The sequence below is a fragment of the Panonychus citri genome, unplaced genomic scaffold (assembly GCF_014898815.1).
Source record: "Panonychus citri isolate SS breed McGregor unplaced genomic scaffold, ASM1489881v1 Contig00116, whole genome shotgun sequence".
In the NCBI taxonomy this organism is placed as follows: Eukaryota; Metazoa; Arthropoda; class Arachnida; order Trombidiformes; family Tetranychidae; genus Panonychus; species Panonychus citri.
This window is the reverse complement of record NW_026515521.1, coordinates 425583-453135: the sequence shown is the minus strand read 5'-3', so window position 1 is coordinate 453135 and position 27553 is coordinate 425583. Positions and strand designations below refer to the sequence as shown.

The following is a 27553-nucleotide window of genomic DNA, read 5'->3' as shown; positions in this document are numbered from 1 at the left end:
ATCAACAATTAACAAAAACGATAATCATCATATTCACGATTTTCGATCTCCAACAATAACTGATGATCAATATTAATTCCTTAATTCTATTCTGATTATCTTAATCATCCTCCCACATTGAAACTGAACCCACTCCCAGGGCTCAAATCAATAACGGAATTCAGTAATAATCAAGTTAATCAATAATTCTGGTCAACCCAATAGTTAATCATAAACTGATAAAAATAATGTTGGAATCACTTTCTATTTTATCATGCTAATGATTAGTTGATTGTTTAACTCTAACAACCAACCATCACCTTATTTACCACAATGAGATGTAATTACAACTTGTATGATAATTAGTTTAAACTAATCAATGAGCAAATTTTATTACTATTTCTGTGATCACCGTTAATTCAAAGAGTTAATTGTTGACCAATTTGGACAGTTAATCATGATCGGTGGGGCCTTTGCATTGAAACGTAAACGTAAACGTGAATCCTTATTGTTAGCTGGAAATAAAACTAATCAAGATCAAAATGTTAACAATTTTCACCCTGGAATATTATCATTTGGATCAGCAATTAGTGAACAGCAAAATCAACAGCAATTAGCTAATCATCTAAATGGTTATTATTCTAATAACTATCATCATCATATTAATTGTCATCCCTACGAATCAACTGGAATCATTTACTATGATAATCGAGGTGTTGATTCAGCTAAATATCGGGAGATGAAAAAATTAAATCAACAATCAACTGGATTAACAGTAATTGCGATTTTTATAATTGGTATTGGATTAATTATCCTCTTAATTAGTGCAATCCTTTCAGGATCAGTGACAACACCAATCACTACCCTTGGATTAATTTTCACATCAATTGGTCTGTTAATTGTTACAATTAAATGTCTAACCTCTTATTTTATTGATAAATCTAATCGTTTCTTTCATCAACATGATAATTTAATTAAATCAACTGAAGAATCAACAATTTGTAAATCAACATCATCACCATCTTGGATTAACCTTCCTAATCCAGTTAATCTGCAATTTAATTCAGCTGATATTGGACAATCAGATGAAAAGTTAAATAAACCAGTTACAACAATTATCCTTGATCCAAGTAGATTGTCATCTAAATCAATTGATCAACTTAATTATATTAATTCACAATCAAATCAATCCAATTACAATGAGCAGAAACCTTTACTAATTAATCAACAATTAATTACTTCATTGGCTTCTTCAGTTGATTCAAATTACGATGATCAAAACAATCATGATCAATTTAATAATCTAAATACTAAATTGTCAATTAATGATTATAATCAATGCGATAATCTTAATTGTCACTGTAAATTAACAGATAGTCAACAATTAACTCCAATTTCAATTAATGAAGTTTAATTTCCTTTCTCACAACAATTAGTGTTGAATCACAAGTCTTTTTTCACAACTATTCTTGTGCCAATTAAAATTTAAATTATAAAATGAAATAAAATTGATCAAATTAACTTTTTGTTTTCTAATCACAATTAAATTAACTGTAATTAACTCTCATATCAATGGCTATAAAAGGTTATCATCACAATCAAGTCATTAATTTCCACAATCTTCCTTCCTTCCTCCATGTAGATTTATTTCCAAAAAAGGCCGACTCATAAATTGATTACAATTTAATTGGTAATCAATGATTAATTAGTTAATTGTCTTACCATAAGTTCGAGAGATTACCAAACCAACCAAGAGATGGCAGCACAATTGGAATAAAAGAAAGAACAAAAATTTTCTTTCTTTTCTCTCTCTTTGTCTCTCTGTTTATTAATCGTTAGTTTCTTGACTCGAGAACGTTAACAATTAAGTTAATTTTTTTCTCTTTTCTAATCATTTAATTGAGTTTGTCTTCCAATTTATTGCGAAAGAATTAATTAACATCATCTTACTGATTAAAAATCTAATTGGAGAATCAAATTTTAATCACCTCAACATTAATTTAACTTCCTCCATATCAACAGGTAAGCTTTTTTTTCTTGTTTCTCTAACTTAAAATCACAATCACAATTTAAATGTTTCTCTTTGCAATTAGTTGCTAGTGGAATTAATTAACTGCTAATAATTAATTGTTCATTTTCTTCTGTGAACTCTCGTTGATACGCCATTTTCCTTATCAATATTTTCCTCATTTCCTGTTAAGTCAAGAGAATTTTCTCTTTCTCTTGGCCGACATTTAATTTCTTTTTTACCTCTTTGTTGGAATCAACTTTTTTTTCTATTCTCTTATAATTTTTTCTTTTTTCTTTTCTCCTGACTCTTTTCTCTTGTGATTTACATTTACCAACCAATCAAAAGATGGATTCAATCTTATCAGATGATCACCCTATTGGTAACGCTTTTGTCAACTTGTGATAATCAGAATTGATTAGTGTCACCACCAAACACTTTCCACCTTTCGGATACTGGATTGTTCTTTTGCTGTCATTTTCCATCTTTTGTTTGTTCTTTTTTGGTGTTGGTCAACTTGTGTGTTTTTCGTGTTCTTTGTTTTAATTTTTTTGTTCTTTTCAACTCACAATGAATGGTCAGGTAAGTTGACAATTAATTTTTCTAATTGCGATCAGACAAAAACTATGAGATTTCGTTAAATAGACAAAAGTTCTTTTCTTAACTTTTGTCTTTCCATAGGATTTTAAAATCGATTAATTATTATTATTAACTTAAAATTTTCGAGATAAATTAAGCTGATTTTTTGTTCTATTTGTAGAATGTTTTTTCCAGCAAAATTTTGATTTTTGTTTTCTATTTCGTTTCTAATTTCTTACAGACGGGAGAAAGTGACAATTACTCAAGTAGTAATCACTTAAATCATCATGATGTTGGCACAACTGATGACCAATGTTTCGATTCTCAGTCAGTTGTTATCAATCAATTGTTCACACAATCATTAGAAAATACTAATGATCACCATTCTCAACTTGTTGACCAACAAAAACATTCAGTGATACATCAAGATGAAGTAACTAATCATCATCATCATCATCATCAAGAACAATTATCTCATCAACAACAACCATCTCAATTATCATTATCCTCATCATCATCAACTTCGTCTTCATCTTCCTTGTCATCTCCATTCTCATCTCAAACCACCGAACAATCTTTACCAAATCAAAACACCAACAACAATAACAATCATCTCTATGTTCCAGTATGTTAAACTGTTCTAAACCCTTTCAATCTTGGCTTCCATTAATCTCTTTGGATTATCTCATCCATATATCCATTCACACCTTTGTTTTTCTCCATAATTTTTCAGAGAACAAAACTTTTCGTCGGACGTTTACCTGATAACTGTACATCAAATCAACTCGAAGATTTGTTCAGAAAGTATGGACAAGTAAAAGAATGTGATGTAGTCGGTAGATATGGATTTGTGGTAAGTATCGTAATGACAGTTTGTCAGATTTCACAATTATCTCTCTTCTCAATTATTTCTCTGTTGCAAATGTCACGCCTGTTTTTTGGAACATTTTCTTTCCTTTGCGAAGAAAAATACGTTTCCGCCATCTTATTTTCCTTAGAGCTTAACATTATCATGAATCAGATTGATCACTTGATTTTTTTCTCACCGTTTTTCTTTCTTTCTATTTCTCTTTCTCCTTCCATATCATCCCAATTTTAACCTTACTACTTACTGAACCCCGTTGCTGCTTTTACCATCATCTACATCATCATGGTGATCATCATTTTCCATTGATGTTTAAAAGCATATGAGCAAGTCTGAGGAGGCTGAAGAGTGTGTCAAAAAACTGAACAGATATTCTTTCATGGGATCCGTATTAACTGTTGAGGTACAAAAAATTGTTGTTTTCATATTTTTCCTTCTCTTCCTACCTCTCTCCATCTCTCTCTCTCTCTCCTTCTTTCTCACTTTAGAAGCCAATTTAAATTATTTGGAGACTCTTTCTCCCTCTTGTTTCATAATATCAAGCGAAAACCACCACCACAAAATCCACCTTAATCTTCGTCTCTCCCTCTTTAAACCCTAATCAGTTTCACTCATAATGAGATGATCCGTTTCTCGATTTGTCAAAAGAAGACATGAATCTCTCCGACTTAATATATGCGTATTTGATTACCCGGAAAGATTTTTTCACCATGACGTTACCTAAATCGCAGAAAAAATGTTAATCTTTATAATCTATTCGGTGAAAGTTGATGGATTTTTACACATCTGACCGTTGGAAAGGTTTGCGCCAAAAATAGATAAAAATGGCTTGTTTACACCAATTCGTCCTAACATATATTTATCTTCATCCACTTTATTCTCTCTCTCCATGATTCTTCCCTCCTCCGCAACAAACTAGAAAAAACATTCATGGGGGAAAAGAAAGGTGTCGTATTTCCTCTTCTCCATCTCATCTTCATCTTTTCATCCTTATCTTCATCCTCTTCCCTCTTGGATCATCCTTTTGCATCTTTAGGGAGACATTCTCTCTCACTTTTCTTCCTACTTATTCCCCCTTTTTTCTAGTGCGTTGTGGAAGATACGAGTGGCTTACTTGATTAGTTCTTTCTGATATATATTTACTTATAAGTATAATCAATGCTTTTCTCATCGACTTTTCTCCTCTTTATGTCTATTTTTAGTTCTCTACGAGTAAAGTTCATCCTGAACCTGGGACATTAGGTCGAGCCAAAGGTTCTTCTCGCATGGTTAAAGGTATTCGATCTCGTATCCATAGTCACACTCCGTATCACCGTGAACCTTTTATCAACCATAGAACAAGTTTAGGTCCACCTCCACTACCACACTCTGTGCCATTACCACCGTTACGTCCTCTTGTAAACAATCAAATTCCACCATCATCTGTTCCACCACCGCCACTACCGCCTGGACGTTTATATGGAGGTTACTCTTCACCTTACTATCAAGATGATTATAGAGCCTATGAAAGAAAAATTTACTACGAAGCAGATTATTATGGTAGAGAAAGAAATTATCCCCCTCATGATCATAGATCATCCGCTGGTGGAGGAACACCAGCTCGTTTATATTCACCTCCACCCACTCACCCTCTGCCACCTTATCCAATTTATCCTAGTCATCATAATATGTCAATTCGAGCTTATGAACGACCAGTAATCGATGAACCAATCCCCATGTACACTTCCAGAGGCTCATCGATGACACCACATAAGTGTCATTATCACAAATGTCATTATGATATGCACGTTGAACCTTATCTAAATTAAGGTTATTGTTAATTGAGAAAATTTCTAATGCCCGATAATTCAAACATGTCGCACAAACTTGTTGCTCATTTAAAATACCAATGAGATGATGTTGATGGTAATCACACAACCAAAGAGATAAATTGATAAAAGTCTCGTACCAAGTGAACCCGATACCTTGGGATAAAGGAGAAACCAAGCCAATTGAAATTGAATTGATAATAACTTCTCATCACTTTTACTTTATCTCAATCAGAATGTCAATCAACATACCCTGTTACCAAATTGAATGTCAAAAGTTAACTTTCAACAATTTACACTCACATTTGATTTTTGGTATATATCTTTTTCACAAGTAATGCCAATCAATCAATATTTATTTTTTGTCCTCTTCCTCCTCACATAAACTCACACCATCTATACCCACACCACCACCACCACCACCATTACCATCCAGTTTCACTCTCTATGTGACTATCTTTTCTTAAATCATTTTCAGCTCGAAATGTTGACATTGCTTATTCAAAGGTTTTCGATTCTGATGAATTTAAATGGATCCACATACACACATGGAACAAATATAATTAATAATATATACAATAAGAAAGTAATATATTAATATGTATATTTATAAACAACACAGTTATTAACTATTAATATTATTAACACTAAATCTGTAAATTGTAAGATCTAAATTATAAATTTGAAAGATCTTTGAAAGGCAAAAAACAAACAAACATAACCAAATACCAATTATAATATGATATTATAATTGACTCTCAATTGGATTAATTGTCATCCAACTAATTGTAAAATGAATTTGATTGATTCAAAAGTAATTAACCACTTCTTTTGTGTGTAAAAATGCCTAACATGTTATTGTTTTTGGGTCGATTCCAGAAAATAATAATTCTCATCAAAAAAACAAATCATGACAGTAGAAAGATGAAAATTTATCTTCTCTCTCTTTCATGATGATCAACATTCTTGAAGGATGAAAATGAAAAACATGATAATTATAATTAAAATTGACAATCAGTGATTAACTTTGATCATAATCTTCAAAGGGAAACCCTTGCAATTAACAATTATCATCCAAAGTAAACAAAAAACGCAAAAATCCTAACGGTAAATGGTTTACATTTTTAATTTACCGTAAACTTATTACTCCAAATGATTATTGTTGATCTAAGTTAATCATTTAAATTGTCAATTAATATTAATTATAAATAGAAATCAAAAATTTTACTCAACCATTTAACGATTAGTTAATTTTGGGTTTTCAGACAAAAATCATTAAGATAAATCATACTACCGAAGTTAATCATTTCCACAGTTAATTGTTTAGATCCTTTTCCTTCCTTCGGGTTAAAGTGATTGAAGTTAACTGAACTAATTAATTAGTGAATGGAATTCAATAATCATTAATCTTAATTGTTTGAGTATTTTATTCATCTCAATTTGTTACTAGCGCTTTTTGATAAAGTTGTCATTAGATTATCGTCCATACATAACTGCATCGAAGACCTTGAGTAATGTAATTAGTTGATCACAATCAGAAGTTAATTAAGCTCCAATCATTTTCTTAACTGTGTAATCTGGTAGAGAATAGAAAAATATCAAAAAGAAAACGAAAAGTAAAAGCTTAAAGAAGAACAATTTTCGTCGAGTCCAAATGATGTATCGAAACGATTTCCACGGATTAGCGAGCCATGTGAACGATGTATCAGGTTGCCTAATTTGATTAGAGAAGAATTGATTGGACAATTAACAGAATTGATCATTCGCCTTATCTGATTATTCAACTTACTGAGGCTAATCCAAAGGCTGAGTTGGATCTCGTGCTAATCCAGCCGGATTAGCATCAGCTTCGTCTTGGGTTAACAGTTCAAAATCAGCCTCCAATTTACCCTATGGGAAAAGTGAATGGATAACAATTAATTAATCATTGAAATAAATGGTGATCATAATGATTATGATGATTGAGATTTTGAGGTTACTTCAAATGTACAATTTAACTATTGCCAACAATTTATGTTTACGGTTTCATGATGGGGATTATATTTAAGACTAAAACTTGGGGAATTGTCATTTATCGTTAATCCAATTGATTTGATTGTTAATTGATGATTATTAAGAGTGTTGGGGAAATTGTCAAATGAAACAAAAATAAATTGTTGCAATTTGGAGATTTTTGTTTTCTATGTTAAATCATCTTGTTAACTCTTCAACACAAACATATTAATATACTAACAGTAATTAATTGTTTTCCTTCTCATTTTGACAACAATTAATTGACTCTAATTATGTTGTAATTATTAATACTTACAGTTAATTAATCGGCTAGATTTGCTTAGAAAAGCCACCAACCTCTGATACGTTTTTCTTTGAATAAGTAGATTCATGAACTTTTAATTGTATTTGATTGTTGTTACTCGAATCAGCAGAACTAATTGTTGAACTGTTCGAAAGTATGTCCAAGGTGCATTCTTTTGCCGCTTGAAGGAAAAATCAAATGAATTGATTAGTATTGAGTAAACAACCAAAAATCGTCACCAGACAATGAAATCCATTGAATTAATCATAATCCCAAACCTGGAGATTCAATTCACATAATGCTCTTAGTAAGACTTTAGGCCGTTGCTAAACGGTAAAGGGTCAGAAAAGCAAAAGTCAAAACAGCAAAAGTCAAATGAGCAAAATTAAATCGTTTAAATTAAACTATTTAGAACAATTAAATTTACTTATGAATTTCAATGGAAATTTTCGTTCATGGTTTATTTCCTCTACTTTCTAAAGATCTATTTTCTGAATCAATTTAGATCAAACTTTCGAACTGATCGAATTGCAATAATTTTCTCTCATTTTTTATTTGATCAACATGAGTGATTCCCTTAAATACGTGCAATCTAATAAAGGTGGTAAATTGTTAATTTATGAAAACAATGTTTATCGAAAGAGATCAACCTCAGGCGATACCTCTTATTGGGTGTGTGAATGAAAATTGTAAGGGCAAAATTAATCTACTTTTTGGTGATCTAAAATCAAAATCTGATCACAATCATGAACAAAATATTAAAAAAGTGATTGAAATTGAACAAAAATGGAGCCAAGTCAATTGCAGGCCAATCATCATATTGTAAACTCAAATCAGTTTACAATGACGAAACTGAAAAAGTTTTATCATCTCTTTCGTTGCCAGCTGATGAAATAGCCAATGGATTAAAAACTTTTGACAAGCTCAAAAAACTATTGGCCATGCTCGTTCTTCGCGTTTTCCACCATTATCTCGAACTCGAGATGAAATACTCATTCCGGAAAATCTCCAATCAAGTTCTACTGAAAAGTTTTATAAAATTTCTGACGGTGGTGTTGATAAGATATTAGATTTTGCCACCGACACTTTTCTCAAATACTTGTGTGAGGCAAATCATGTATATTCTGTCGGAAGTTTTAAGAGTGTCCCGCATCTGTTTCACTCACTCTATTCTCTGCATGTAATGAAAAATGGAATAATGATTCCGGCCGTTTACGCGCTGATTCCCGATTCAACTATGCTCACATATACGCGACTATCTCGGATTATCCAAGACCTGTGCAGTGGGATAAATTTGACCTGGCAACCAGAACAATTTACCACCGATTTTGAGCTATCTGCTATCAAGGCCATCAATCTAATTTTCCCGTTTTGCCAACTTAAATGCTGTTTATTCCATTTCAGTCAGAGTATTTGGAGGAACGTTGGCAAACACGGACTAGTACCAAGATACAAATCAGATGATAGTGATGTTAAAATGGCCGTAAAAAGAATCGCTGCCTTGCCGTTTCTAATTGTTGATGACATCGACAAAATTTATGATCAGATCAAAGCTGAAGCATCTGCTGACGATAGTTTCAAAAACTTTTTGGACTATTTCGAACGAACCTATTTAATAAACGATGCTCGCTTTCCGAAAGAGATCTGGAACCACTTTGATGATCGTGACCCTAGGACAAATAACCACGTCGAAGGATGGCATTCCGCTCTCAATAAAACCGTTGGCCGTCATCACGCGAATATCTACCAGTTTATCGAAACAATAATCAAGCATCAGAACAACTACGAAGTGCAAATTCTTATCGCTTCTAACGGAACTAGAACTAAACTCAACAAGAAGTACGCTGGTATAAATCAAAGAATATTAAATCTGACCAAAGATTATTCAGAAAACATTATTTCATCCATAGAATTCATCGATAAGGTCAAACAATGTTTATTTCTTTCAGATGCGCAGTAAATAATCTTTAATTTAATAAATTTTTTGTTATTAATTTTTTCTATGCGCAGTAGTATTCCAGTAATTAAAAAATATGAATATCAAACCATCAAATATTATTAAAAAACTTTTCACTCCTCTTTAAGGCCAAAAAGACCAAAAATGATCAACTTTATTAAGAATACATTCATTAAATCAAACAAGATGAAGATGATTACTGCTTGTATACTTTGTACTGAGAACGGATACCGAAACCGATCGTCCGACTACTATGAAGTTAGGGCACACATCAGATCAAATTTCACTTTGGCTTGCATCAAGTGTAATCTCACTTTCAGCTCCTACTCCGCTGAAAGAGCACTACAAGCCTCCATGCTTCGATAATTTGTCGACGACGAGAATTGACAGACCGACAATTTGCGCCTCAAGAAGCTGATTAGTTGATTCATTTAATTGTTCAACTTCTAATAATACTTATTTACATGATATCCCAATTGTTCAATTTTGCAATTTTGCAATTTTCGAATTTCGTAATTGCTTTAATTATTTTGTCTCGTCAATTTCTTTAATCATTGCCATCTAATATCTTATAAGATACTTCAATTATCTTAGTCGATTTTTTTGTCTTTTTAAAAGGTGAGAACATCGTGTCAACATTACTTTTATTTTTGCAAAAAATGATGTTTAACCAATGTTCTCACCTTTTAAAAAGTAGAAAAAATAGACTAAGATAATCCATTGTTTTATGTTCTCACCTTTTTTCTATAAAAGGTAATTAATTGCGTTCGGATTTTCCGCTTTTTTCAGCCAATCAACACCGAATGAATTTTTTATTAATTAATTTTTTATAGACTTTTGGTAATTATGCAATTTTTATGTGTGACCTAAAATTGTTGACAAAAGGCTATTTAATTGTAATTTTTGCAATTTCTCGTTAATTAAGAATCTTAATTAATTAAAATATTGTATATAGTAATTTAAATACGAATAAATCAAAAATTAATACCTTACACGGACAAGTTTCCGTGTAAGAAAAAATTGAAATTCCCGGCTAATCATCTAAGATCAGCTGTTTTGGGTCAGCTGATTTACGTCAGCTGATGTGGTGAACAAGAGTTTAAATTGTAAATAATCAATGTCAATTTGTTTTAATTCACTGTTATTGTATATTAATTGTTGTTAATTATGTCGAAAATTTATCAATCATATCAAAGTAAGTTGAATCATATTACCTCTTATCCCTTTCACATCATTAATTTGCTTTTTCTCTGTCTTTTTCTTTTCAGATTTTTTTGCCATGTACAAACCCCTTTATAAAAGTAGATTTGCCACAATTTTCTTGACCGCATACAACATCGAAATTTATGTGAAAAGTCACGTCCTGGTTGACCCAACAATTCCGAGGAGACCCTTCAGGGTGGAAATACCTTATTTTTACTTCACCGTTTCTGGATGTTTTTTATCCTTTTATGCCAAACAAGATGATGGTGTAAATGAGAGAATCATAGGATCAAACCCACCCCCAAGGATAATTAGACCTCTTTCGCGAAGAGATAAAAGTAAGTTAAATATTAAATTTCATCATTAGCGATTCTACATAACCAATTAAACTAATTAATTCAATTTCTCTTCTTACAGAACTTCTCAGATACTTATCGAATTTTCAAATCCTCTCAGTTTCTTCAATCGATGGAGCTGATCATTGCCTCTTAAACATCATGGTTTATCTTGAGAGCAAAGATGATCCTGATCTTATTTCAAAACGATTTGATGAGAAGATTCCGCTTTTCAATTTATCATCATCAATAAGCGTTTGGTTCATTAATCCAGTTAGTTTCGCTTTTTTTTCATTTTCATTCTTGTTTTCAATCAACTAACATTAACGTGCTTTTTTTGTCTTCTTTTCAGTGTGAATTCAGTCATTTAAAAACATTGTTTAATTATGGATCACCACCACCACCACCACCACCACCACCACAACCAACAACGTCAACATCATCAACAATGGAGAGACCAGCTCGAACTCAATGCTCGCGAAGAGCAGAGACAAATGGAGGTAATGCTGGTGAGAGAGCGACTCGACGTCAAAAACCTACAACATCTCTCCCAACATCACCTACAACATCTCTCCCCACATCACCTACATCGACTCAAAGATCACAAACACCAGAACCTCGACAAGTTTCTCCTCGGAGATCCTCAACTCAATCGAGACAATCAGATGAACCAGAACCACCTCAACCGTCAACATCGACTCAAATAAGTCGGTCATCATCGTCATCTTCATCAACCGTAAGCTATCGTTCAGAAAGTTCAATGCTTCGAGGCCAATTGGATAGAGAGTTATCTACTGGTTATGTTTATGCCATGGCCGCGTCTGAATTCAAATGGAACGATACCTTCGAAGAGTTCAAGGCTGGTCTCAATCAAGAGCAAATTTCGATTTTTTCTTCAATAATTGGGCTTTACAATGTCATCGCTCCCAACGTCATTCCAGCAGTAGGCCTAGTTTACTTTAACTGGTAAGTAGCCCAATTAAATTTGCTTCTTCACGTTCTTTCTACTTTTTCTAATAACTTTTATTTTTTTTATTAACTTTTTCTAGGAGCTGTCGAGATCTTAATCTCCATTATCATCAACAACCACGGAGCTTCCAAATCTTTATGATCGACATTGACAGGCCCGTATTTGACCTTGAAGTCACTGATTTGATAAATCGAAGCATCCTGGAAACATGGTGTAATTTAGAAGGTTGTCCATGTGGCCATCAATACCAGAGTGTCTCAAAAACGAGATACATGTTGTCTCGACGTATACGTTTATGATCCGAGAAACTCATTTGTCTATCGGTACATTGGAACGGAGCTGATTACTCTCGTTACAGGGGACAAAGCCAACTTAATCGATTCTTTTGACTGTGGCCGAAGTGACATTCAATTTAATATCGTGACCTTTTCTAAAGAATGTAAAGATTTTGACATAATAAATTTACACCATGATGATGAGGATGGAGATGAGGATGAAGATAAAGAAGATGATGATAAAAATATAACTGAAATTGTATTAGTTAGAGTGGGGACCTTATCCCAACAACATCTACATGAACAAAATGAATAAATTGTGAATTCTTTTAAAAGGTGAACCAGAGGTCACATAAGTTTACAACATTTTGGTCCGTCGAGCCGGATTCGGCAGTCTTTTTTAAAACGCTAGTGAATAAATAGTATATGCGAATATTATATGTAATGTAAAGAAATTGGAGAAAGGAAATCAAAGGGATATTAATTCCTCTTTCTTCTTCTCTTTCCTTTGATTTGATTCCTCTTTCTTTTTCTCTTTCATTTCTCTTTCTTTTGTTTACTTTTTCTCTTTCTCTGCCTCCTACTTTTCCCCTACATTTAATTTTGGTAATTAACTAATTGTTGTAAATTTTGATGGTGCTGATTGTTGCGGTTGTTTTTGTAAATAACATTTGATTTAATTGTTGAGTGTTGATTAACAACAACGATCATTTTTATTAATTGATTTCATTGTTGATGATGATGGTAAACAACAACAACAACAACAGGGTCAATCAATCATTAGCTTTTGATGGTGAAGGTTCAACTAATTAATATGTTTGATTCTAATTTAATTTAATAAAGTTAATTTGTTTTAATTTTAAATCAAGTTGATTTAGTTAATTAATTTAATTTTCAGGAATCGATTTGGTTTATTTCCAAGGAAGTGAATTAATTGGAATTCATATTTTGTGAAATCAAACTAATCGTTTCCATTGCTGAATTTCTGGCTGTTACTGTTGCTGTTGCTGTCCCACCTTATATATATATTACAATTAACTCAAATAAATTAGTGATGTGCGTTTTGTGACATTGGGCTTCCACCTAATTACATATAAAGTGAAATTTTCAAACTGATGAACAAACCGCATCATTATCATCAACCCGATCTACGGTGCATCAAGCACCAATTTCACTCCTTCAAAACTTATTAGTAATCGGATAAAATATAATAAGTGCTTTAAACGATAACGTGTTAAAATTAGCCAAGAAAATAAAGTGAATTATCAAACATTTACGTGAATTATCATTAATTTAATATTGAATTGTGTTTTTATCAACAAAGAATAAAACAAATTCCAATTTGTGGGGTTAAGCGATTTAAAATATTACATTTTGTTAAAGTTACGAATAAAAGTATAATCAATGACATACGAATCCATCAACAAATAAGGAATAAGATAAGTATATCGTATATATTACCACCCATCGTCAAACGTTTATTAATGAAGACAATTTACATTAAAAATTAAGAACATTAAATAAAGAATAAATAATTTCAAATCAAACAAATCCTAACGGTAATATAATATACCAAATCATCGAAATCGCCAAAATGATTATGGAACTAAATTGATTAACTAATTGGACGATTCATTTAAAAAACTATTAAGCGTATTCTTGTTACGACTGTGCTAAACAACCTCATTAGAACCATAAATCAACATTGGATCAACACTTGACCACCGATAAAGTGAGATAAGTATTTCTTTTATTCCTGATTCATAATCAACTCATGGTAACAATTACATTGCTTCTAGGTTAAAGAAGGTGAAACCCTTTACGATTTGTTTAATAGTCAAATTGGCAATTCTGATGTTAATTTAACCTTTATGCGGTTACTCAACTTTTATAATGTTTAAATTCATGTGTCTACTTGTTGACGGGAATATTAAATCTAGTCTCAAGTGAATTTGGCAACTAAAATTGCACCCCTTCCTTAAACCTTTTGACTTCTAAATAACCTTGTTACGAAACATAACTCTAGTCACAGGCATATTTGGTAACGTGCTAATACTCATGCTCCAAGTTTTTAACTTTAACTTAACTCTGTGATGGGAAGGTTTTATTCTAATCACGAGTTGTGAGTGGGAATCCTTATTTGGTATCAAGCATCTTGGAACAGTGAATCACTCTCACTGACTTTTGATGGGAAATTTTACTCTAATCAAATGTTAAGTTTGAGTTGATGATCCTTTGAGAGTATAAATATAAATTGTCCTCAACCAATAAATCAGTAAGCAACTTGAACTGACTGCTAATAGGAAGCTTTAATCTAATTAGTAAGTTAACTTTAATTATATGTAATGATGAAAAGATATTATCATTTTATGAGGAAAGAGAAACAATCAACCAAATCTTTCCCTTTCTCTCCTCTTTCTTTTTCTCTTTCTTTCTCTATGATAAATTTACACGGGATACATTTAACTGTTAACTTAAATTCTAATTGTTGTTTAACAATAATTAGGCTCCTTATAATTACACGTAATCAATTTGATTGAATTAATTGGATTCTGACCAACAAAGTGTCAACATTAAAATTTCTTATTTACAGTTTTTCTGTTTTTCTGTTATTCTGTTTTACTGTTTTCTGTTTTCTCTGAATAATAACCAAAGTTATTATAAGTCGACAGGATAAAGTCCAATTCTGTGCTTCGTCGGTTATCTCGTTGTTTTTGTTCAATTCTGCTGATCAATTTCGATCAATTTGTGCTGTTGCTGAATTCTCTCATTGCGATAATTAGATTCTGTTCGCTTCTTTCATATCTTTCTCTTTCTTTTTCTCTTTTTCTGATTATTATTATTATTATTATTAAAATTATCAACAAAATTAAATTTTCTCAATTTCAATAATCAAAATGGCAAGTGGAGACGATCAACCATCAACATCTAATTATTATGCAGCTAAATCTTCACCATCAATTTCACTCTCACCGAATAATATTATTACGTCTCAACCGATTGTTAATCAATTAGTACACAAACCTCGACTTCATATATTTGATGGAATCAAGAAAAATGTTACCATTGAGAATTGGTGTAAGATGTACGAGTCAGCAGCAAGAAGATACAATTGGTCTGATGAAGATATTGTTGACTTATTGAATGAATATTTAGATGGCGACGCTCTGAACTTTTACCTCTATGAAAGAGATAATTGCGATTGGTTCACAATTAAGTCAAAACTTATTAATAGGTTTGGGATAAAAGCTATTGAACCACTGGAGGAATGCGTAAGATTGAAGTTTCATCACAAGAAAAATGTTACTGAATATTTTGAAGAGAAAAGAAGATTAGCTAATTTAGCCTTATTATCTGAATCCCAAGCTGTTGTTCTTTTAATCGAAGGTCTTAATGATCAACTTCGAAATTGTTTTTTAGGTCATCGAATTAATACTTATGATCAATTCTTTGCGATTGCAAAATCTGCTGAAAATCAGCTACCGAGTTATCATCATAATCAAGGTAAATTTAACAAAATCAAGGTAATCGATTGCCATCTATTATTAATAATAGAAATAATAATAATAATGAAAATAGACAATTTGTCAAGCGACAACCAAAATCAGCTTGTTGGATATGTGAAAATGCAGGTAAGCCAAACCAAATGCATTGGAAAGAAGATTGTCCAATCAGACAAGAGAGACAACATCAACATCAACCTCATCATCATAACAACAATCATAATATTAATCATCATCACAATCATCATCAACACCAACGAAAAGTTAATTATGTTCAACAATCATCTAATTCTGTAGATGATAATCATTCAAATGATTCTCAATCCGTTCACTTAAACTGAATGGTCGACTTGAAACTAAACCATCTCATATTATTATTAAGGGAATCATCAACTCGAATGAAGTTTCGATCTTATATGATCCTGGTTTGAATATTTCTCTCATAAGTGAATCAATAATAAAAAAATTAGGAACTGGATCAATTAATTTAAAATCATTAAACTTTTCTACGATAATAGGAGTTGGTCAAATTTCAAGTCTGAGCAAAATCAAATTAACTATTGGGTTAATTACAAATTGTATTTATGTTTATATTTCTGATTGTCTTCCTATTGATATTCTTTTAGGATTAGATTCTATTTGGATGTTTAATCTACAATGCGACTCTAATTATCATATTACCCAACAAGCAACTAATCCTAAGTTACCAACAACAATTAGCTTAATTCCCCCACCGACTGATCTTCCTGATAATTTACATATTAATATTATTAGTAAATTGAATGATACGAATGCTGAAATTGTTAAACTGTTAACAAGTTACCAAACTTGTTTCGCTGAATCAAAATTTGATATTGGTTGTATTCCCAATGCTGAGTGTATCATCGAACTAATAACTAATATTCCCATTAATTCAAAACCTTACCGATCAACTAACCATGAAACAATTAACTCTGAAGTTCAATCCCTTTTACTCAATAATCTCATCCGCCCATCATACTCACCTTACGCTTCTCCTGTTACCTTAGCTTTCAAAAAGGAAGATAATGCGAAAACAAGATTTTGTATAGATTATCGTAAATTGAACGATAAAATTTTACCTGATAAATATCCGATGCCAAGGATAGAAGATATTATTGACCGTTTACATAATATTAAATGCTTTAGTATCTTCGATATCAGGTCAGGTTTTTGGCATATCAAAGTTAGAGAAAGTGACATCCCTAAGACCGCTTTTGTAACTCAGAATGGTCATTTCGAATGGCTAGTTATGCCCTTCGGCCTGAAAAACGCTCCTGCGATATTTCAACGAACAATTCGAAACATGCTCGAAAAATATTCATTAACTAATTTCTGTCACAATTATATGGATGATATTATCGTCTTTTCACCCGATTCCAATACTCATATTAATCATTTATCACAATTATTATCTGCTGTAAAAAAGGAAAATATCAAATTGAATTTTGATAAATCGCAACTATTTCAAACAAATGTACATTACCTGGGTTATCGTTTATCTCCTAATCACATTTATCCTCTGAACAACAATATCAATTCGATTCTCGAACTCAAACCACCTAAATGTTTAAAAGATGTTCGTCGTTTTCTTGGTAAAGTTAATTACAATCGAAAGTTTATTAATAATATTACTCAAATATTAGAACCGATTCATAATTTACTCAGAAAAGATTCGAAATTTGATTGGACTTGCGATTGTCAACACGCTTTCGATCAAATCAAATTATTATTAACCTCTGACCCTATTCTTCAAATTTATAATCCAAACGCTGATCTGATATTAGAAACTGATGCAAGCAAAATTGGGCTGGGAGCTGTTCTTAAGCAACCTGATGACAATAACAAGTTACACCCGATTGGTTACTTTTCAAAAAAATTAACAAATTATCAAATCAATTACCCTGTAACTCACCTTGAGTGTCTGGCTGTGGTCGAATCAATCAAATTCTGGCATCATTATCTTTATAATAGAAAATTCACTGTTATCACTGATCATATTGCGCTGAAATCGATTCGTAAAATCGATAAACCGAACTCTAGATTATTTTCATGGGCATTTTTCTTGGGACAATATGATTTTGATATCAAATATCGACCAGGAAAAGAAAACGCTGAAGCTGATTACCTGTCACGTGACCCTGTACTTGCTGTCGAAACTGATTATCCAATTAAGCTGGTTAACTTTATTGCTGTTGCTGAACTGAAAGCTGAACAATTAACACTTGCTGATGCTGATAAACTGCTGATTAACTCTGATGGACTTTATTATAAATTGGATAAAAATCGAAAAGGAAAATTAATATTACCTGAATCGCTGAGGCTGAAACTCTTGGAAATTGTACATAACCAATTTGGTCACATTGGAATAAGAAAAATGATAACTATTATCAGCTGGAGATTTACCTGGTCTAGACTAACAGAGGATGTGATAAACTCTTTGAATCGGCTCTAAACCTGACTTGACTGATACACCAGAGCTCCGTTGGCAAGACCCAGCCAGTACCACGAGGAGGAGGAGATGGATTTTACTGGCCACCACATAGGGTACTGAAAAAGCTGCTTCGCCTATGGGTTGTATATACAATATTTACAGAAAAGACTATTGATAGAGTCTTTTGAGAAGTTCCTTCTCTGCATTTAAAGGCTGGGAAATCACTTTTCCAGCCATTGATTCAGCTACAGCTGCGCTTTCTTGGGCCTTAGAAAAAGCATTTATAGCTTTCTGTTTAGCCTCTCGTGCCTTCTCACGTTCTTTTTCAACTTTCTCAGCTGTTTCTTTGTTATAATTAGCGGTGGCTGTTGAAAACATCTCTATGGCCTTAGCCATATCTCTTGTGGCTCTGTTCTTCTCCTTCCTGGCCTTTTTCGCCGCTTTTTTTGCTATTTTTGGATCAGCTAGTCCTTTCTCCTTCATTTTCTCTGCTACTTCAGCTGTTCGTAGTTTTGCTTTCTCTTTATTAGTTTTGCGCCACTGCTTAGCCATTGTAAAATGTAAATAATGATAATGCTGATAAATTAATTAAGTAAAACCTGTAGATTAGATGAATGACTTATATAATTTTTGACCACGCCCACTTTGAAACTGCGCATGCGCGTATTTATAGTAGGCACAAAAGATGTTAACAATGCTCATTCGTATTTTGGACGCCAAGGAAGCAACATTAAAAGGTAAGAACATACAAGGCTTCAAGCACTGCTACCGAGACGGGGGAAACCCTGTGCGGTCAGCAGTGCTTGGAGTATCAGGGGACATCAAAAGTACAAGTATTTTCAAATAATATCGTACGAATAATTTCGTAGACTTTGTTGTGAAAATAAGAATTTCCCTTTATATAAAATATTCTAATTAACCGCTTTAAGTAACAACAATGTTGTTACTCTGACCCCATTGGTTATTATTTTCACTCTTTCTTTTCTTCTTTCTTCTTTTGTCTTATTAACCATTTCATTTCCCTTCTTCCTTTTCCTTATTTTATTCCTAAGAGAATTTACTATTTCCTCTTTTGATTCATATAAATAGTTCTCTAATTCATCTACTAATCAGTTGACAATTAGACTCTGTTTCCATTTAATTGTTCATCTCATTTTTCATGTTTAATAAATTGTTAAACCTTTGAGTAAATTCTACTGTTTAAATTACTCAATTTCTATTCCGTGAGTTGGTGATTCTTGTCTCCTAGCCAAAGACAAATCTTTAATTAATTGATTTAATTTAGAGTTAAATCGCTGATTTAACTCAAAACCCCATTTAATCACCAACCTTCACAACATTTGGTGGAGATCCTCGTTTCTTTCTTCGGTGCTTCTCAACGCTAAATTTTCCCTTTACCGTCTTTTTTGGGTGGAAGAATTTATATTCTTTCGTGTTAATTTGTGTGTGCTTTTATTTATTTCTGTTTCTTTTGTGGAGAAAATTTTTCTTTTCTTTTCGCTGGTTATTTTGCGCTTATTTACTCTACATAATTATATTATAATTATGGCGTCTTCCGGTGAACCCACTCTTCAAGATAAGCAACTCAATCATTTACTCTCTAAAGTTAAAGCCCAAGAAGCTGCTGTTGGTCAATTGACTGAACAATTTAAACAGTTCAATAATACTATTACTGAAAATAAAAATGCCAACGCTGCTCAGTTTGAAGAACTGAAAGACATGATAAAGATTGCGATTGAAAAAGCTACTCCAAGTGCTCCATTTGTTCATGATTTGGATGAAACTTTACCTGATCATGGAAGAAGAAGAACTCTAACAATCAATGATTCTATTTTTGAGACTTTTCTCACCCGTCCTGCTAAAACTAATGCTAGTCAACAACCTCAACAAAGCCCTATGATCAAGCCGATGGACATGCCGTCTTTTAGTGGTGATCATGACAAAGCACAACGTTGGTTAACCCAATATGAATTAGCTGCTTCGTTAAATTTTTGGGGACCTCAAGAATTGATTAGAGGTGTTGGTCGTTGTCTAACAGAAGATGCTTTGAATTGGTATCTTTATGTTTTTGTACCTAAATTAAAAGGTTCAGCTCAGACTTGGGAGCATTTTCGTAAGTGTTTCACTGAAACCTACATTCGTAAATCAGATAAAATCCGATATTACAACAAGATGCTATCTCGTCGTCAAGCCCCTGGTGAAAAATTGTCTGTTTATTATCATGATATGCTGTCTCTTTGTTCTGATTATAATCCAAATATGGATGAGACTGAAGTCATTGATTATATTTTGTCTGGAATTTTACCTAGACACTCTTCTGCTATTACCTCAACTTTAAACAATCGTTTCACTTTAGAACATTTAGAAGAATTGATTCTATTAAATGATGATACTTCTTCTGTTCGCCCGATTTCAGTTAATGCTACTATTAGCAAAAACGATTCAACTTCTCCTGTTAAGAAGAAATCTCAATGGCAAACCAAATTTGATAAAAATCAAAAGTCACATAAACCTCATCAAAAATCGCCTAATAAAGTTCCCACTGATGTCGTTTGTTTCAATTGTGATAAAACTGGCCATTATCCTCGAGGTTGTTCAATTCCTCTTGATTATGATCGCATGAAGGCTAATGCTGCTAAATATCGATCTCAACGTGATAATACCAACAATGTTGATATTTCTAAATCAAGTGACTCTTTGTCATCTCATAAAGATCCAGTCGTTTCTAAAAATGAAAAACAAATTTTGAATCCTGTTACTCATATCGCCGATGATATTTTGGTGGAAGATTGTGGACAAAATTGGTCATTTCAATTTCCTGCTTCTCTCTGTGCTATCAATTATACTTTTTGTACTACCCAATTACCATCTTTATTTGTTTCCATTAACAGTCTACCAAGTCGTGCTCTTGTCGATACTGGTGCGCGTTGCTCAATTATACGTAAAGAGTTCACTGATAAATGTGGTATTCGCATTGAACCTTGGTCATTAGGTCCATTAATAATGGCTAACCAGGTAAGAGAAACTCCTATTGGTATTTGTTTGGTTAACCTTCACATTGATAAGTTAATCATTCCTGTTAAATTCGTGGTAATGGATAAACTTTCCTACAATATTCTACTTGGAAGTGATTTTTGTAGAAAACATCGAGCTATAATTGACTACAATGACATGTCCGTTAAATTAATTCGACCTGCCAAAGATGTGATTAATACTAACTCTATTAATAGTCATTCATCTAACTCACTAAATGTTTCTTCAGTTGTAACTACTGTTGATTTACAATACTTCGATGAAGTATTTGCTAAAAGTGCCAATGATGTTGGTCTAATTGATGGTGTTGTTCATTCAATTAACACGGGAAATCACCCGCCAATCTCTCAACGCCCATATCGTGTTACAAAATGGGAAAATGATCTCGTTGGTAAATTAATCCAAGAAATGTCCGACGCAAATGTAATTATTCCTTCTAACTCTCCTTGGTCAAGTCCAATTGTTTTAGTTGGAAAGAAAACGGCAACCGCTCAAAAAGTTCGTTTTTGTGTCGACTATCGCAAATTGAATGCGATAACTCTCAATGATCCTTATCCTATTCCTCGCATTGAAGATGCTTTGGATATTCTCGAAGGATGTGTAAAATTTTCTACATTGGACATTGCTGCCATGTACTGGCACATTAGAGTTGATCCAATGGATCAACCCAAAACTGCTTTCGTAGTTTCTCAAGGTTTATTCGAGTTCACAAGAATGCCTTTCGGACTTAAAAACGCCCCTGCAACTGCGGTACGTACGATTAATAAGGTATTAGCTGGACTAAATTTTGTCAATTGCTATATTTATTTTGATGATATACTCGTTTTTGGAAAAACCGAACAACAACATGATGAAAATCTGATTAAGGTTTTAGATCGTCTTCGATCAAATAACGTTAAATTGAGAAGAGAAAAATGTTCTCTTAACATGAAATCTATTGATTACCTTGGCTATCACATTGAAGCTAATTCTCTTTCTCCTAGTCCCAAAAATATTGAGACTGTTACTAAATTTCCTGTTCCGACTAATATTAATAATGTTAGATCATTCCTAGGACTCTGCTCCTATTTTCGTCGTTTCATTGCCAATTTTACTGAAATTGCAAGACCTTTACTTCTACTTCTCACCAATGGTGCTGAATTTAAATGGACTGATGAAGAAATTAAAAGTTATCAACAATTAAAAACTGCCATTACAACTAAACCTGTTTTAGCTTGTTATCGCGATGACGCTGATTTGGAATTACATACTGATGCTTGTAATTATGGTATTGGTGCTGTTTTGCTACAAAAGCAATCCGATGATCAATTTAAGCCAATTTGTTACATATCAAGAACCCTAAATGGTGCTGAACTTAATTATGGTGTAACAGAAAAAGAATGTTTGGCAATTGTTTGGTCAACCAATCGTCTTCGTCATTACCTTTACGGTAAATTTTTCACAGTAATCACTGATCACTGCGGATTATGTTGGTTTCTCTCTTCACAAAAATTAACCCCTCGTCTAATGAGATGGTCATTAAAACTTCAATGTTTTACTTTTGTTATAAAATACAAATCTGGTAAATTACATGGTGATGCTGATTGCATATCCCGCTATCCACTTCGTGATGAAAACTCTACTACTCATTCTTTCACAGAAAACAATGTTCCTGTTATTCTCAACATTAATTCTGATTCTGAATTCATTGAATTACAGAAAAATGATCCTTATTGTGTTCAAATCAAACAATTACTTTGTGATATTTTCCTATCAAAAAGGAAAAAGAAACGTTTGAGAAAAAGATTTACTCTTCATGGTAATCTATTGTTTCGTAAACGTGGAAAACTTTGTTTACCTATTGTCCCTGTTTATCTCCGTAAATCAATTTTGGAAGATAATCATTCGGAAGGTCATTTTGGTGTGATCAAAACCTACGAAAGGTTACGATGTCGTGTTTACTGGCCTAAACTATTTCGTGATGTTAAAAATTTCGTTCGCTCTTGTCAAGTATGTCAATTAAGAAAACCTTATCCATGTGCAAATCAAGGAATGATGGTTCCGATTTTTCGACCTAATTCAGTATTCGAAGAACTTTCATTAGATCTTCTAGAAATGCCAACCTCCTACAACTTAAACAAATATTTAGTAGTGATTAATGATCGCTGCTCAAAAATGGCTGTTGCTAGTCCAATTTCATCATCTGAAAGTTTCAAAATTATTCGTGTCTTACATGAAGATTGGTGTTTACGATTTGGTTTTCCATTTTCTCTGATCACTGATCGAGGAACAAATTTAATGAGTTCTGAATTTCAAGACTACTTGAAAAGTGCTGGAATCAAACACAAACCCACCACGGCCTATCATCCACAATCGGATGGTCAAACTGAAAGGTTCAATTCATACTTGGGAATTACCTTATCCATTTATTCAAAGAATGATCCTAAATCTTGGGATTTACATGTTAATGAAGTTGTTTTCGCATATAATACAACTCCTCATATATCAACCAAGTTTTCACCTTTCTACTTAGCTCATGGTATTGAAGCTAATTTGAAGTGGCAATATTGTTGTCCTTCACAAATGAATACTCAACTTGCTCAACTTTCTCGTTTTGATGCTTTAAATAAAGCTCGTGAAATTGCCAAGACTAATTTATCTAAAGCTCAAGTGAAATCTAAGAGTTATTATGATAAAAATCATAAGGATAAACAATTTTCAATTGGATCCTTTGTGTTAATTAAACAACCAACTTTAAAGAGAGGAATCAATAAGAAATTCATCAACCGATTTAAAGGTCCATATCGAATTATTAAACGTATGGGTGATGTTAATTACACTGTAATTAACTTGAAAGGAATCATCAAAAAGGAAACTGTTCATGTGTCCCGTTTGAAACCATTTTTCAATCAACTTCAATCAAATTCTGATTCTGAGGACAATATACAACCTGATTCTGACGATGATTGTCCAATTTAAATTTTCTTGTTTATTTATTGAAAGGTGTAAAACTACCAAAAAGCTACAATGGTTCATGACCTCATGAACACAGACATTGATTCGGTAGTGCTACCAAATAACTACCACATTTCATCAATTAATTTCAATTTTCTTTAAATTTCAAATTTCGCTCTTTTCAATTATAACATTGTTATAATTAATTTTGTTTCTATTGTTTATCGATTAATCAATCGATTAATCAAACCCTTTGTTGCCCTAGTGACAAGGAAGCGGAAAAACTCATATTAACCTATGACCGTTTCACAAACACTTTCATTTTTGTGTTTTCTGTTTAACTAAAGTTTAGTTATCTATTTAAGCTAAATTAAGCTTCTTTTGTTTATATTGTTTTGTTTAGTTTCAAAATTTCTTCCTCATTTCTCAGTTCTGTGAATTCAATATTCAATATTATTGAATATTCAAAAGTTTTAGAAATGGAAATTAATCATGTAGATTTTGATTTCGACCCAAACGAAGTTCAAATTATACCTGCTGGATATAACCCTGGAAACAATGTTCCCAGAGTAAATCGACCACAACCAAATCCTGTTATTCCGGAAATCGATGAAGAAAATGATACCATTGTTAATTCCGACCAATTGGTGGATTCGGAAATTTCTGACTTATATTCATGTAATGTTTGTTGGAATATCCCTGAGCGACCATATATACACAACTATGGTAGTTGCCATACTCTTTTATGTTATACTTGCTTTCAAAGTATCTTAAATCAAGCTGCTATTACTCCGGAGATGGCAAGAAAGTGTCCAAGGAAATGTCGGTCCGTTCAATTTCAATATGAATGTGTCCCTTTAACCGACATCAATGATGTCGTTTGTAAACGTGAACTTTCAATTCTACGCCGCTTATTAGTCCGTTGTAAAAACGCTTCCAGAGGATGTGATGTGATTGTTCAATTCAGAAATTACAGTGATCATATTCTAACCCAATGTAAATTTCATCGAGATTACTGTGGACGATGTGAAGAAATTTTTGGTCCCGATCATGTGTGCCCATTTCTTATTTCAGAACTTGAAGCTCAGATCAATGATCTGCAGCGAGAATTATCTCTTATTAAAGAGGAAAGTGAACTTGTATCTGAAATGGATAAGTTGAAATTCGAGAACATGAAACTTAAACAGCAATTAGAAGAGGTCAACAAACAAAATGATCAATTACATCTTCGCTGTTTGGAGCTTCGACAACAATCAAGTCTTCCTTCATCTCAAGAATCTCAATCAACCTCAAGTTCCTCCGTTGTTTCTGGTATGTCGAACCATGTTCGCTGCCTTAAAGATTATAAAAATTCTAAAACTCATTTCATGGTTAAATTTGGAAACCGTTCAGTTGATGTTCATAATCTTCCTCTTGATGCTACTGGTAAAGATCTTCGAGGACAAATTCAACAATCGCTTGGATGTTCAGTTGGTGACATTTTAAAATTGGAACATGTCCCTATTCGAGATGATCGCCGTCTAAAAGTTCATCAATTAACCAACAAGCCGACTCATTTAATCGCTTTACCTTCCCACCGTTGGGTTAAATTAGGTGCTTCATTAAACGTTACTGTTGGTTCCAATGGCCCTGTTGTCTAAATTCAATATCCTGGTTTCGTTTCAGATTGGGAGGATGTTGTGAAAATAAGAATTTCCCTTTATATAAAATATTCTAATTAACCGCTTTAAGTAACAACAATGTTGTTACTCTGACCCCATTGGTTATTATTTTCACTCTTTCTTTTCTTCTTTCTTCTTTTGTCTTATTAACCATTTCATTTCCCTTCTTCCTTTTCCTTATTTTGTTCCTAAGAGAATTTACTATTTCCTCTTTTGATTCATATAAATAGTTCTCTAATTCATCTACTAATCAGTTGACAATTAGACTCTGTTTCCATTTAATTGTTCATCTCATTTTTCATGTTTAATAAATTGTTAAACCTTTGAGTAAATTCTACTGTTTAAATTACTCAATTTCTATTCCGTGAGTTGGTGATTCTTGTCTCCTAGCCAAAGACAAATCTTTAATTAATTGATTTAATTTAGAGTTAAATCGCTGATTTAACTCAAAACCCCATTTAATCACCAACCTTCACAACAACTTTCTTACAGATGAATTTTTCTTTAAGATATTCTACGAATGATTTCGGAAGATATTCTTTGAAAATACTTGTACTTTTGATGTCATTGTAGTTTTAGTTTTAGTTTTAGTTTTAGTTTTAGTTTTAGTTTTAGTTTTAGTTTTAGTTTTAGTTTTAGTTTTAGTTTTAGTTTTAGTTTTAGTTTTAGTTTTAGTTTTAGTTTTAGTTTTAGTTTTAGTTTTAGTTTTAGTTTTAGTTTTAGTTTTAGTTTTAGTTTTAGTTTTAGTTTTAGTTTTAGTTTTAGTTTTAATAACGTATTTTATTTAATATTATATTATTTCATACATTTCTTCGTTTGTAATTAATTATTATTTCGTTAGTTAGCAACTAACGAAACATAATAAGTAAATACAATATTAATACAGTACTCTAGCAGATATTCTGATTATTGCATGAATCTAAACGTTAAACATACTAACTAATCATCATTATTCTCAATTATGTACAGAATCTCGAGCAATCCAATCCAATGTTAAATATCAAGATCATTTTTCAACGTCAAATTGATTCAATTGCAAAAGGTAGATATTATGACATCTTGTGAATCTTGTTTAATGACTCATATTTATTTCAATTGTCTAATAGAATAACAAGGAATAGAAGCGAATATCGAAAAAGAAATTGAAAGAAGTGAATATCGAAAAAGAAATTGAAAGATATATCTTTCTGTAATAATAAGGTAATGTAAATGATAAAGTAAAGATAAACTAATCGAGTTGAGTAAAAGAGTTTCACTAATAAGAATTCTAGTTTTTGCTTAAATTATAGCTCAAGATGGATTTTTGTGTTGGTTGTGGGAGAAATTTCGAAACAATTCGAAAAAAAATCGGTAAATCGTTTAAAAAACGAACCTTAACTAATCCTGTTCAGGTTTCGTTCATTGGATCAAATCGATTACGGTTACATAAGAAGGAGGTTTTGTCTCCTGATTATGTTGTTAAAGTGGGTGATATAGTTTGTAACGCATGTTACAATGTTAATTGGAGAGATCAGGTCCGACAAGAGCCTTCACCTCCATCGCCAATCAATGAGCCTTCACCTCCATCGCCAATCAACGAGCCTCCACCTTCATCACCAATTGACGAGCCTCCACCTTCATCTCAAATTGACGAGCCAATGCTTTCATCATCAAGTAGCTCCGAAGCTGAAAGTGATTCAGATGACGATGAAATTG

General features: G+C 32.5%; 4 protein-coding genes and 1 long non-coding RNA gene across 6 annotated transcripts; 3 read left to right on the top strand and 2 right to left on the bottom strand.

The window, feature by feature from the left end:
* Window positions 1–436: 436 nt before the first annotated feature.
* On the top strand, window positions 437–1356 carry LOC128390185 (uncharacterized). Its single transcript, XM_053349864.1, has 3 exons — window positions 437–593; window positions 666–1272; window positions 1353–1356. The coding sequence occupies exons 1-3, from the start codon at window positions 437–439 to the stop codon at window positions 1354–1356; spliced, it is 768 nt and encodes a 255-aa protein (XP_053205839.1).
* A 458-nt stretch (window positions 1357–1814) lies between these two features.
* Window positions 1815–5905, top strand: LOC128390244 (uncharacterized). 2 transcript variants are annotated; one of them, XM_053349933.1, is made up of 6 exons: window positions 1817–2001; window positions 2336–2569; window positions 2808–3191; window positions 3300–3419; window positions 3751–3834; window positions 4634–5905. In XM_053349933.1, exons 2-6 carry the CDS (start codon window positions 2558–2560, stop codon window positions 5237–5239), a joined length of 1206 nt encoding a protein of 401 aa, XP_053205908.1. In that variant the 5' UTR covers window positions 1817–2001; window positions 2336–2557; the 3' UTR covers window positions 5240–5905. The 2 variants fall into 2 exon arrangements, with proteins under 2 accessions (XP_053205910.1, XP_053205908.1); XM_053349935.1 differs by lacking the exon at window positions 3751–3834 and having other exon boundaries at window positions 1815–2001.
* A 294-nt stretch (window positions 5906–6199) lies between these two features.
* LOC128390258 (uncharacterized) lies at window positions 6200–7861 on the bottom strand. Its single transcript, XR_008325590.1, has 3 exons — window positions 7548–7861; window positions 7029–7129; window positions 6200–6953 (listed from the first exon to the last, which is right to left on the bottom strand). It is a non-coding gene; the product is annotated as an uncharacterized LOC128390258 (long non-coding RNA).
* Window positions 7862–8727: 866 nt separating this feature from the next.
* LOC128390194 (uncharacterized) lies at window positions 8728–9549 on the top strand. Its single transcript, XM_053349872.1, has one exon. The coding sequence runs from the start codon at window positions 8734–8736 to the stop codon at window positions 9493–9495; it is 762 nt and encodes a 253-aa protein (XP_053205847.1). The 5' UTR covers window positions 8728–8733; the 3' UTR covers window positions 9496–9549.
* Window positions 9550–18398: 8849 nt separating this feature from the next.
* Window positions 18399–18782, bottom strand: LOC128390184 (uncharacterized). Its single transcript, XM_053349863.1, has one exon. It carries the CDS (start codon window positions 18780–18782, stop codon window positions 18399–18401), a length of 384 nt encoding a protein of 127 aa, XP_053205838.1.
* Window positions 18783–27553: the final 8771 nt, after the last annotated feature.

Bases quoted from the DNA above. Each gene is read 5' to 3' on its own strand.
- LOC128390185 (XM_053349864.1), top strand. From the start codon at position 437: ATGATCGGTGGGGCCTTTGCATTGAAACGTAAACGTAAACGTGAATCC. The intron at 594-665 runs TAGCTAATCATC...CCTACGAATCAA, and splicing joins ACAGCAAAATCAACAGCAAT to CTGGAATCATTTACTATGAT.
- LOC128390244 (XM_053349933.1), top strand. The intron at 3,192-3,299 runs GTATGTTAAACT...ATAATTTTTCAG, and splicing joins ACAATCATCTCTATGTTCCA to AGAACAAAACTTTTCGTCGG. The intron at 3,420-3,750 runs GTAAGTATCGTA...GATGTTTAAAAG, and splicing joins TCGGTAGATATGGATTTGTG to CATATGAGCAAGTCTGAGGA.
- LOC128390194 (XM_053349872.1), top strand. From the start codon at position 8,734: ATGATTCCGGCCGTTTACGCGCTGATTCCCGATTCAACTATGCTCACA.
- LOC128390184 (XM_053349863.1), bottom strand. From the start codon at position 18,782: ATGGCTAAGCAGTGGCGCAAAACTAATAAAGAGAAAGCAAAACTACGA.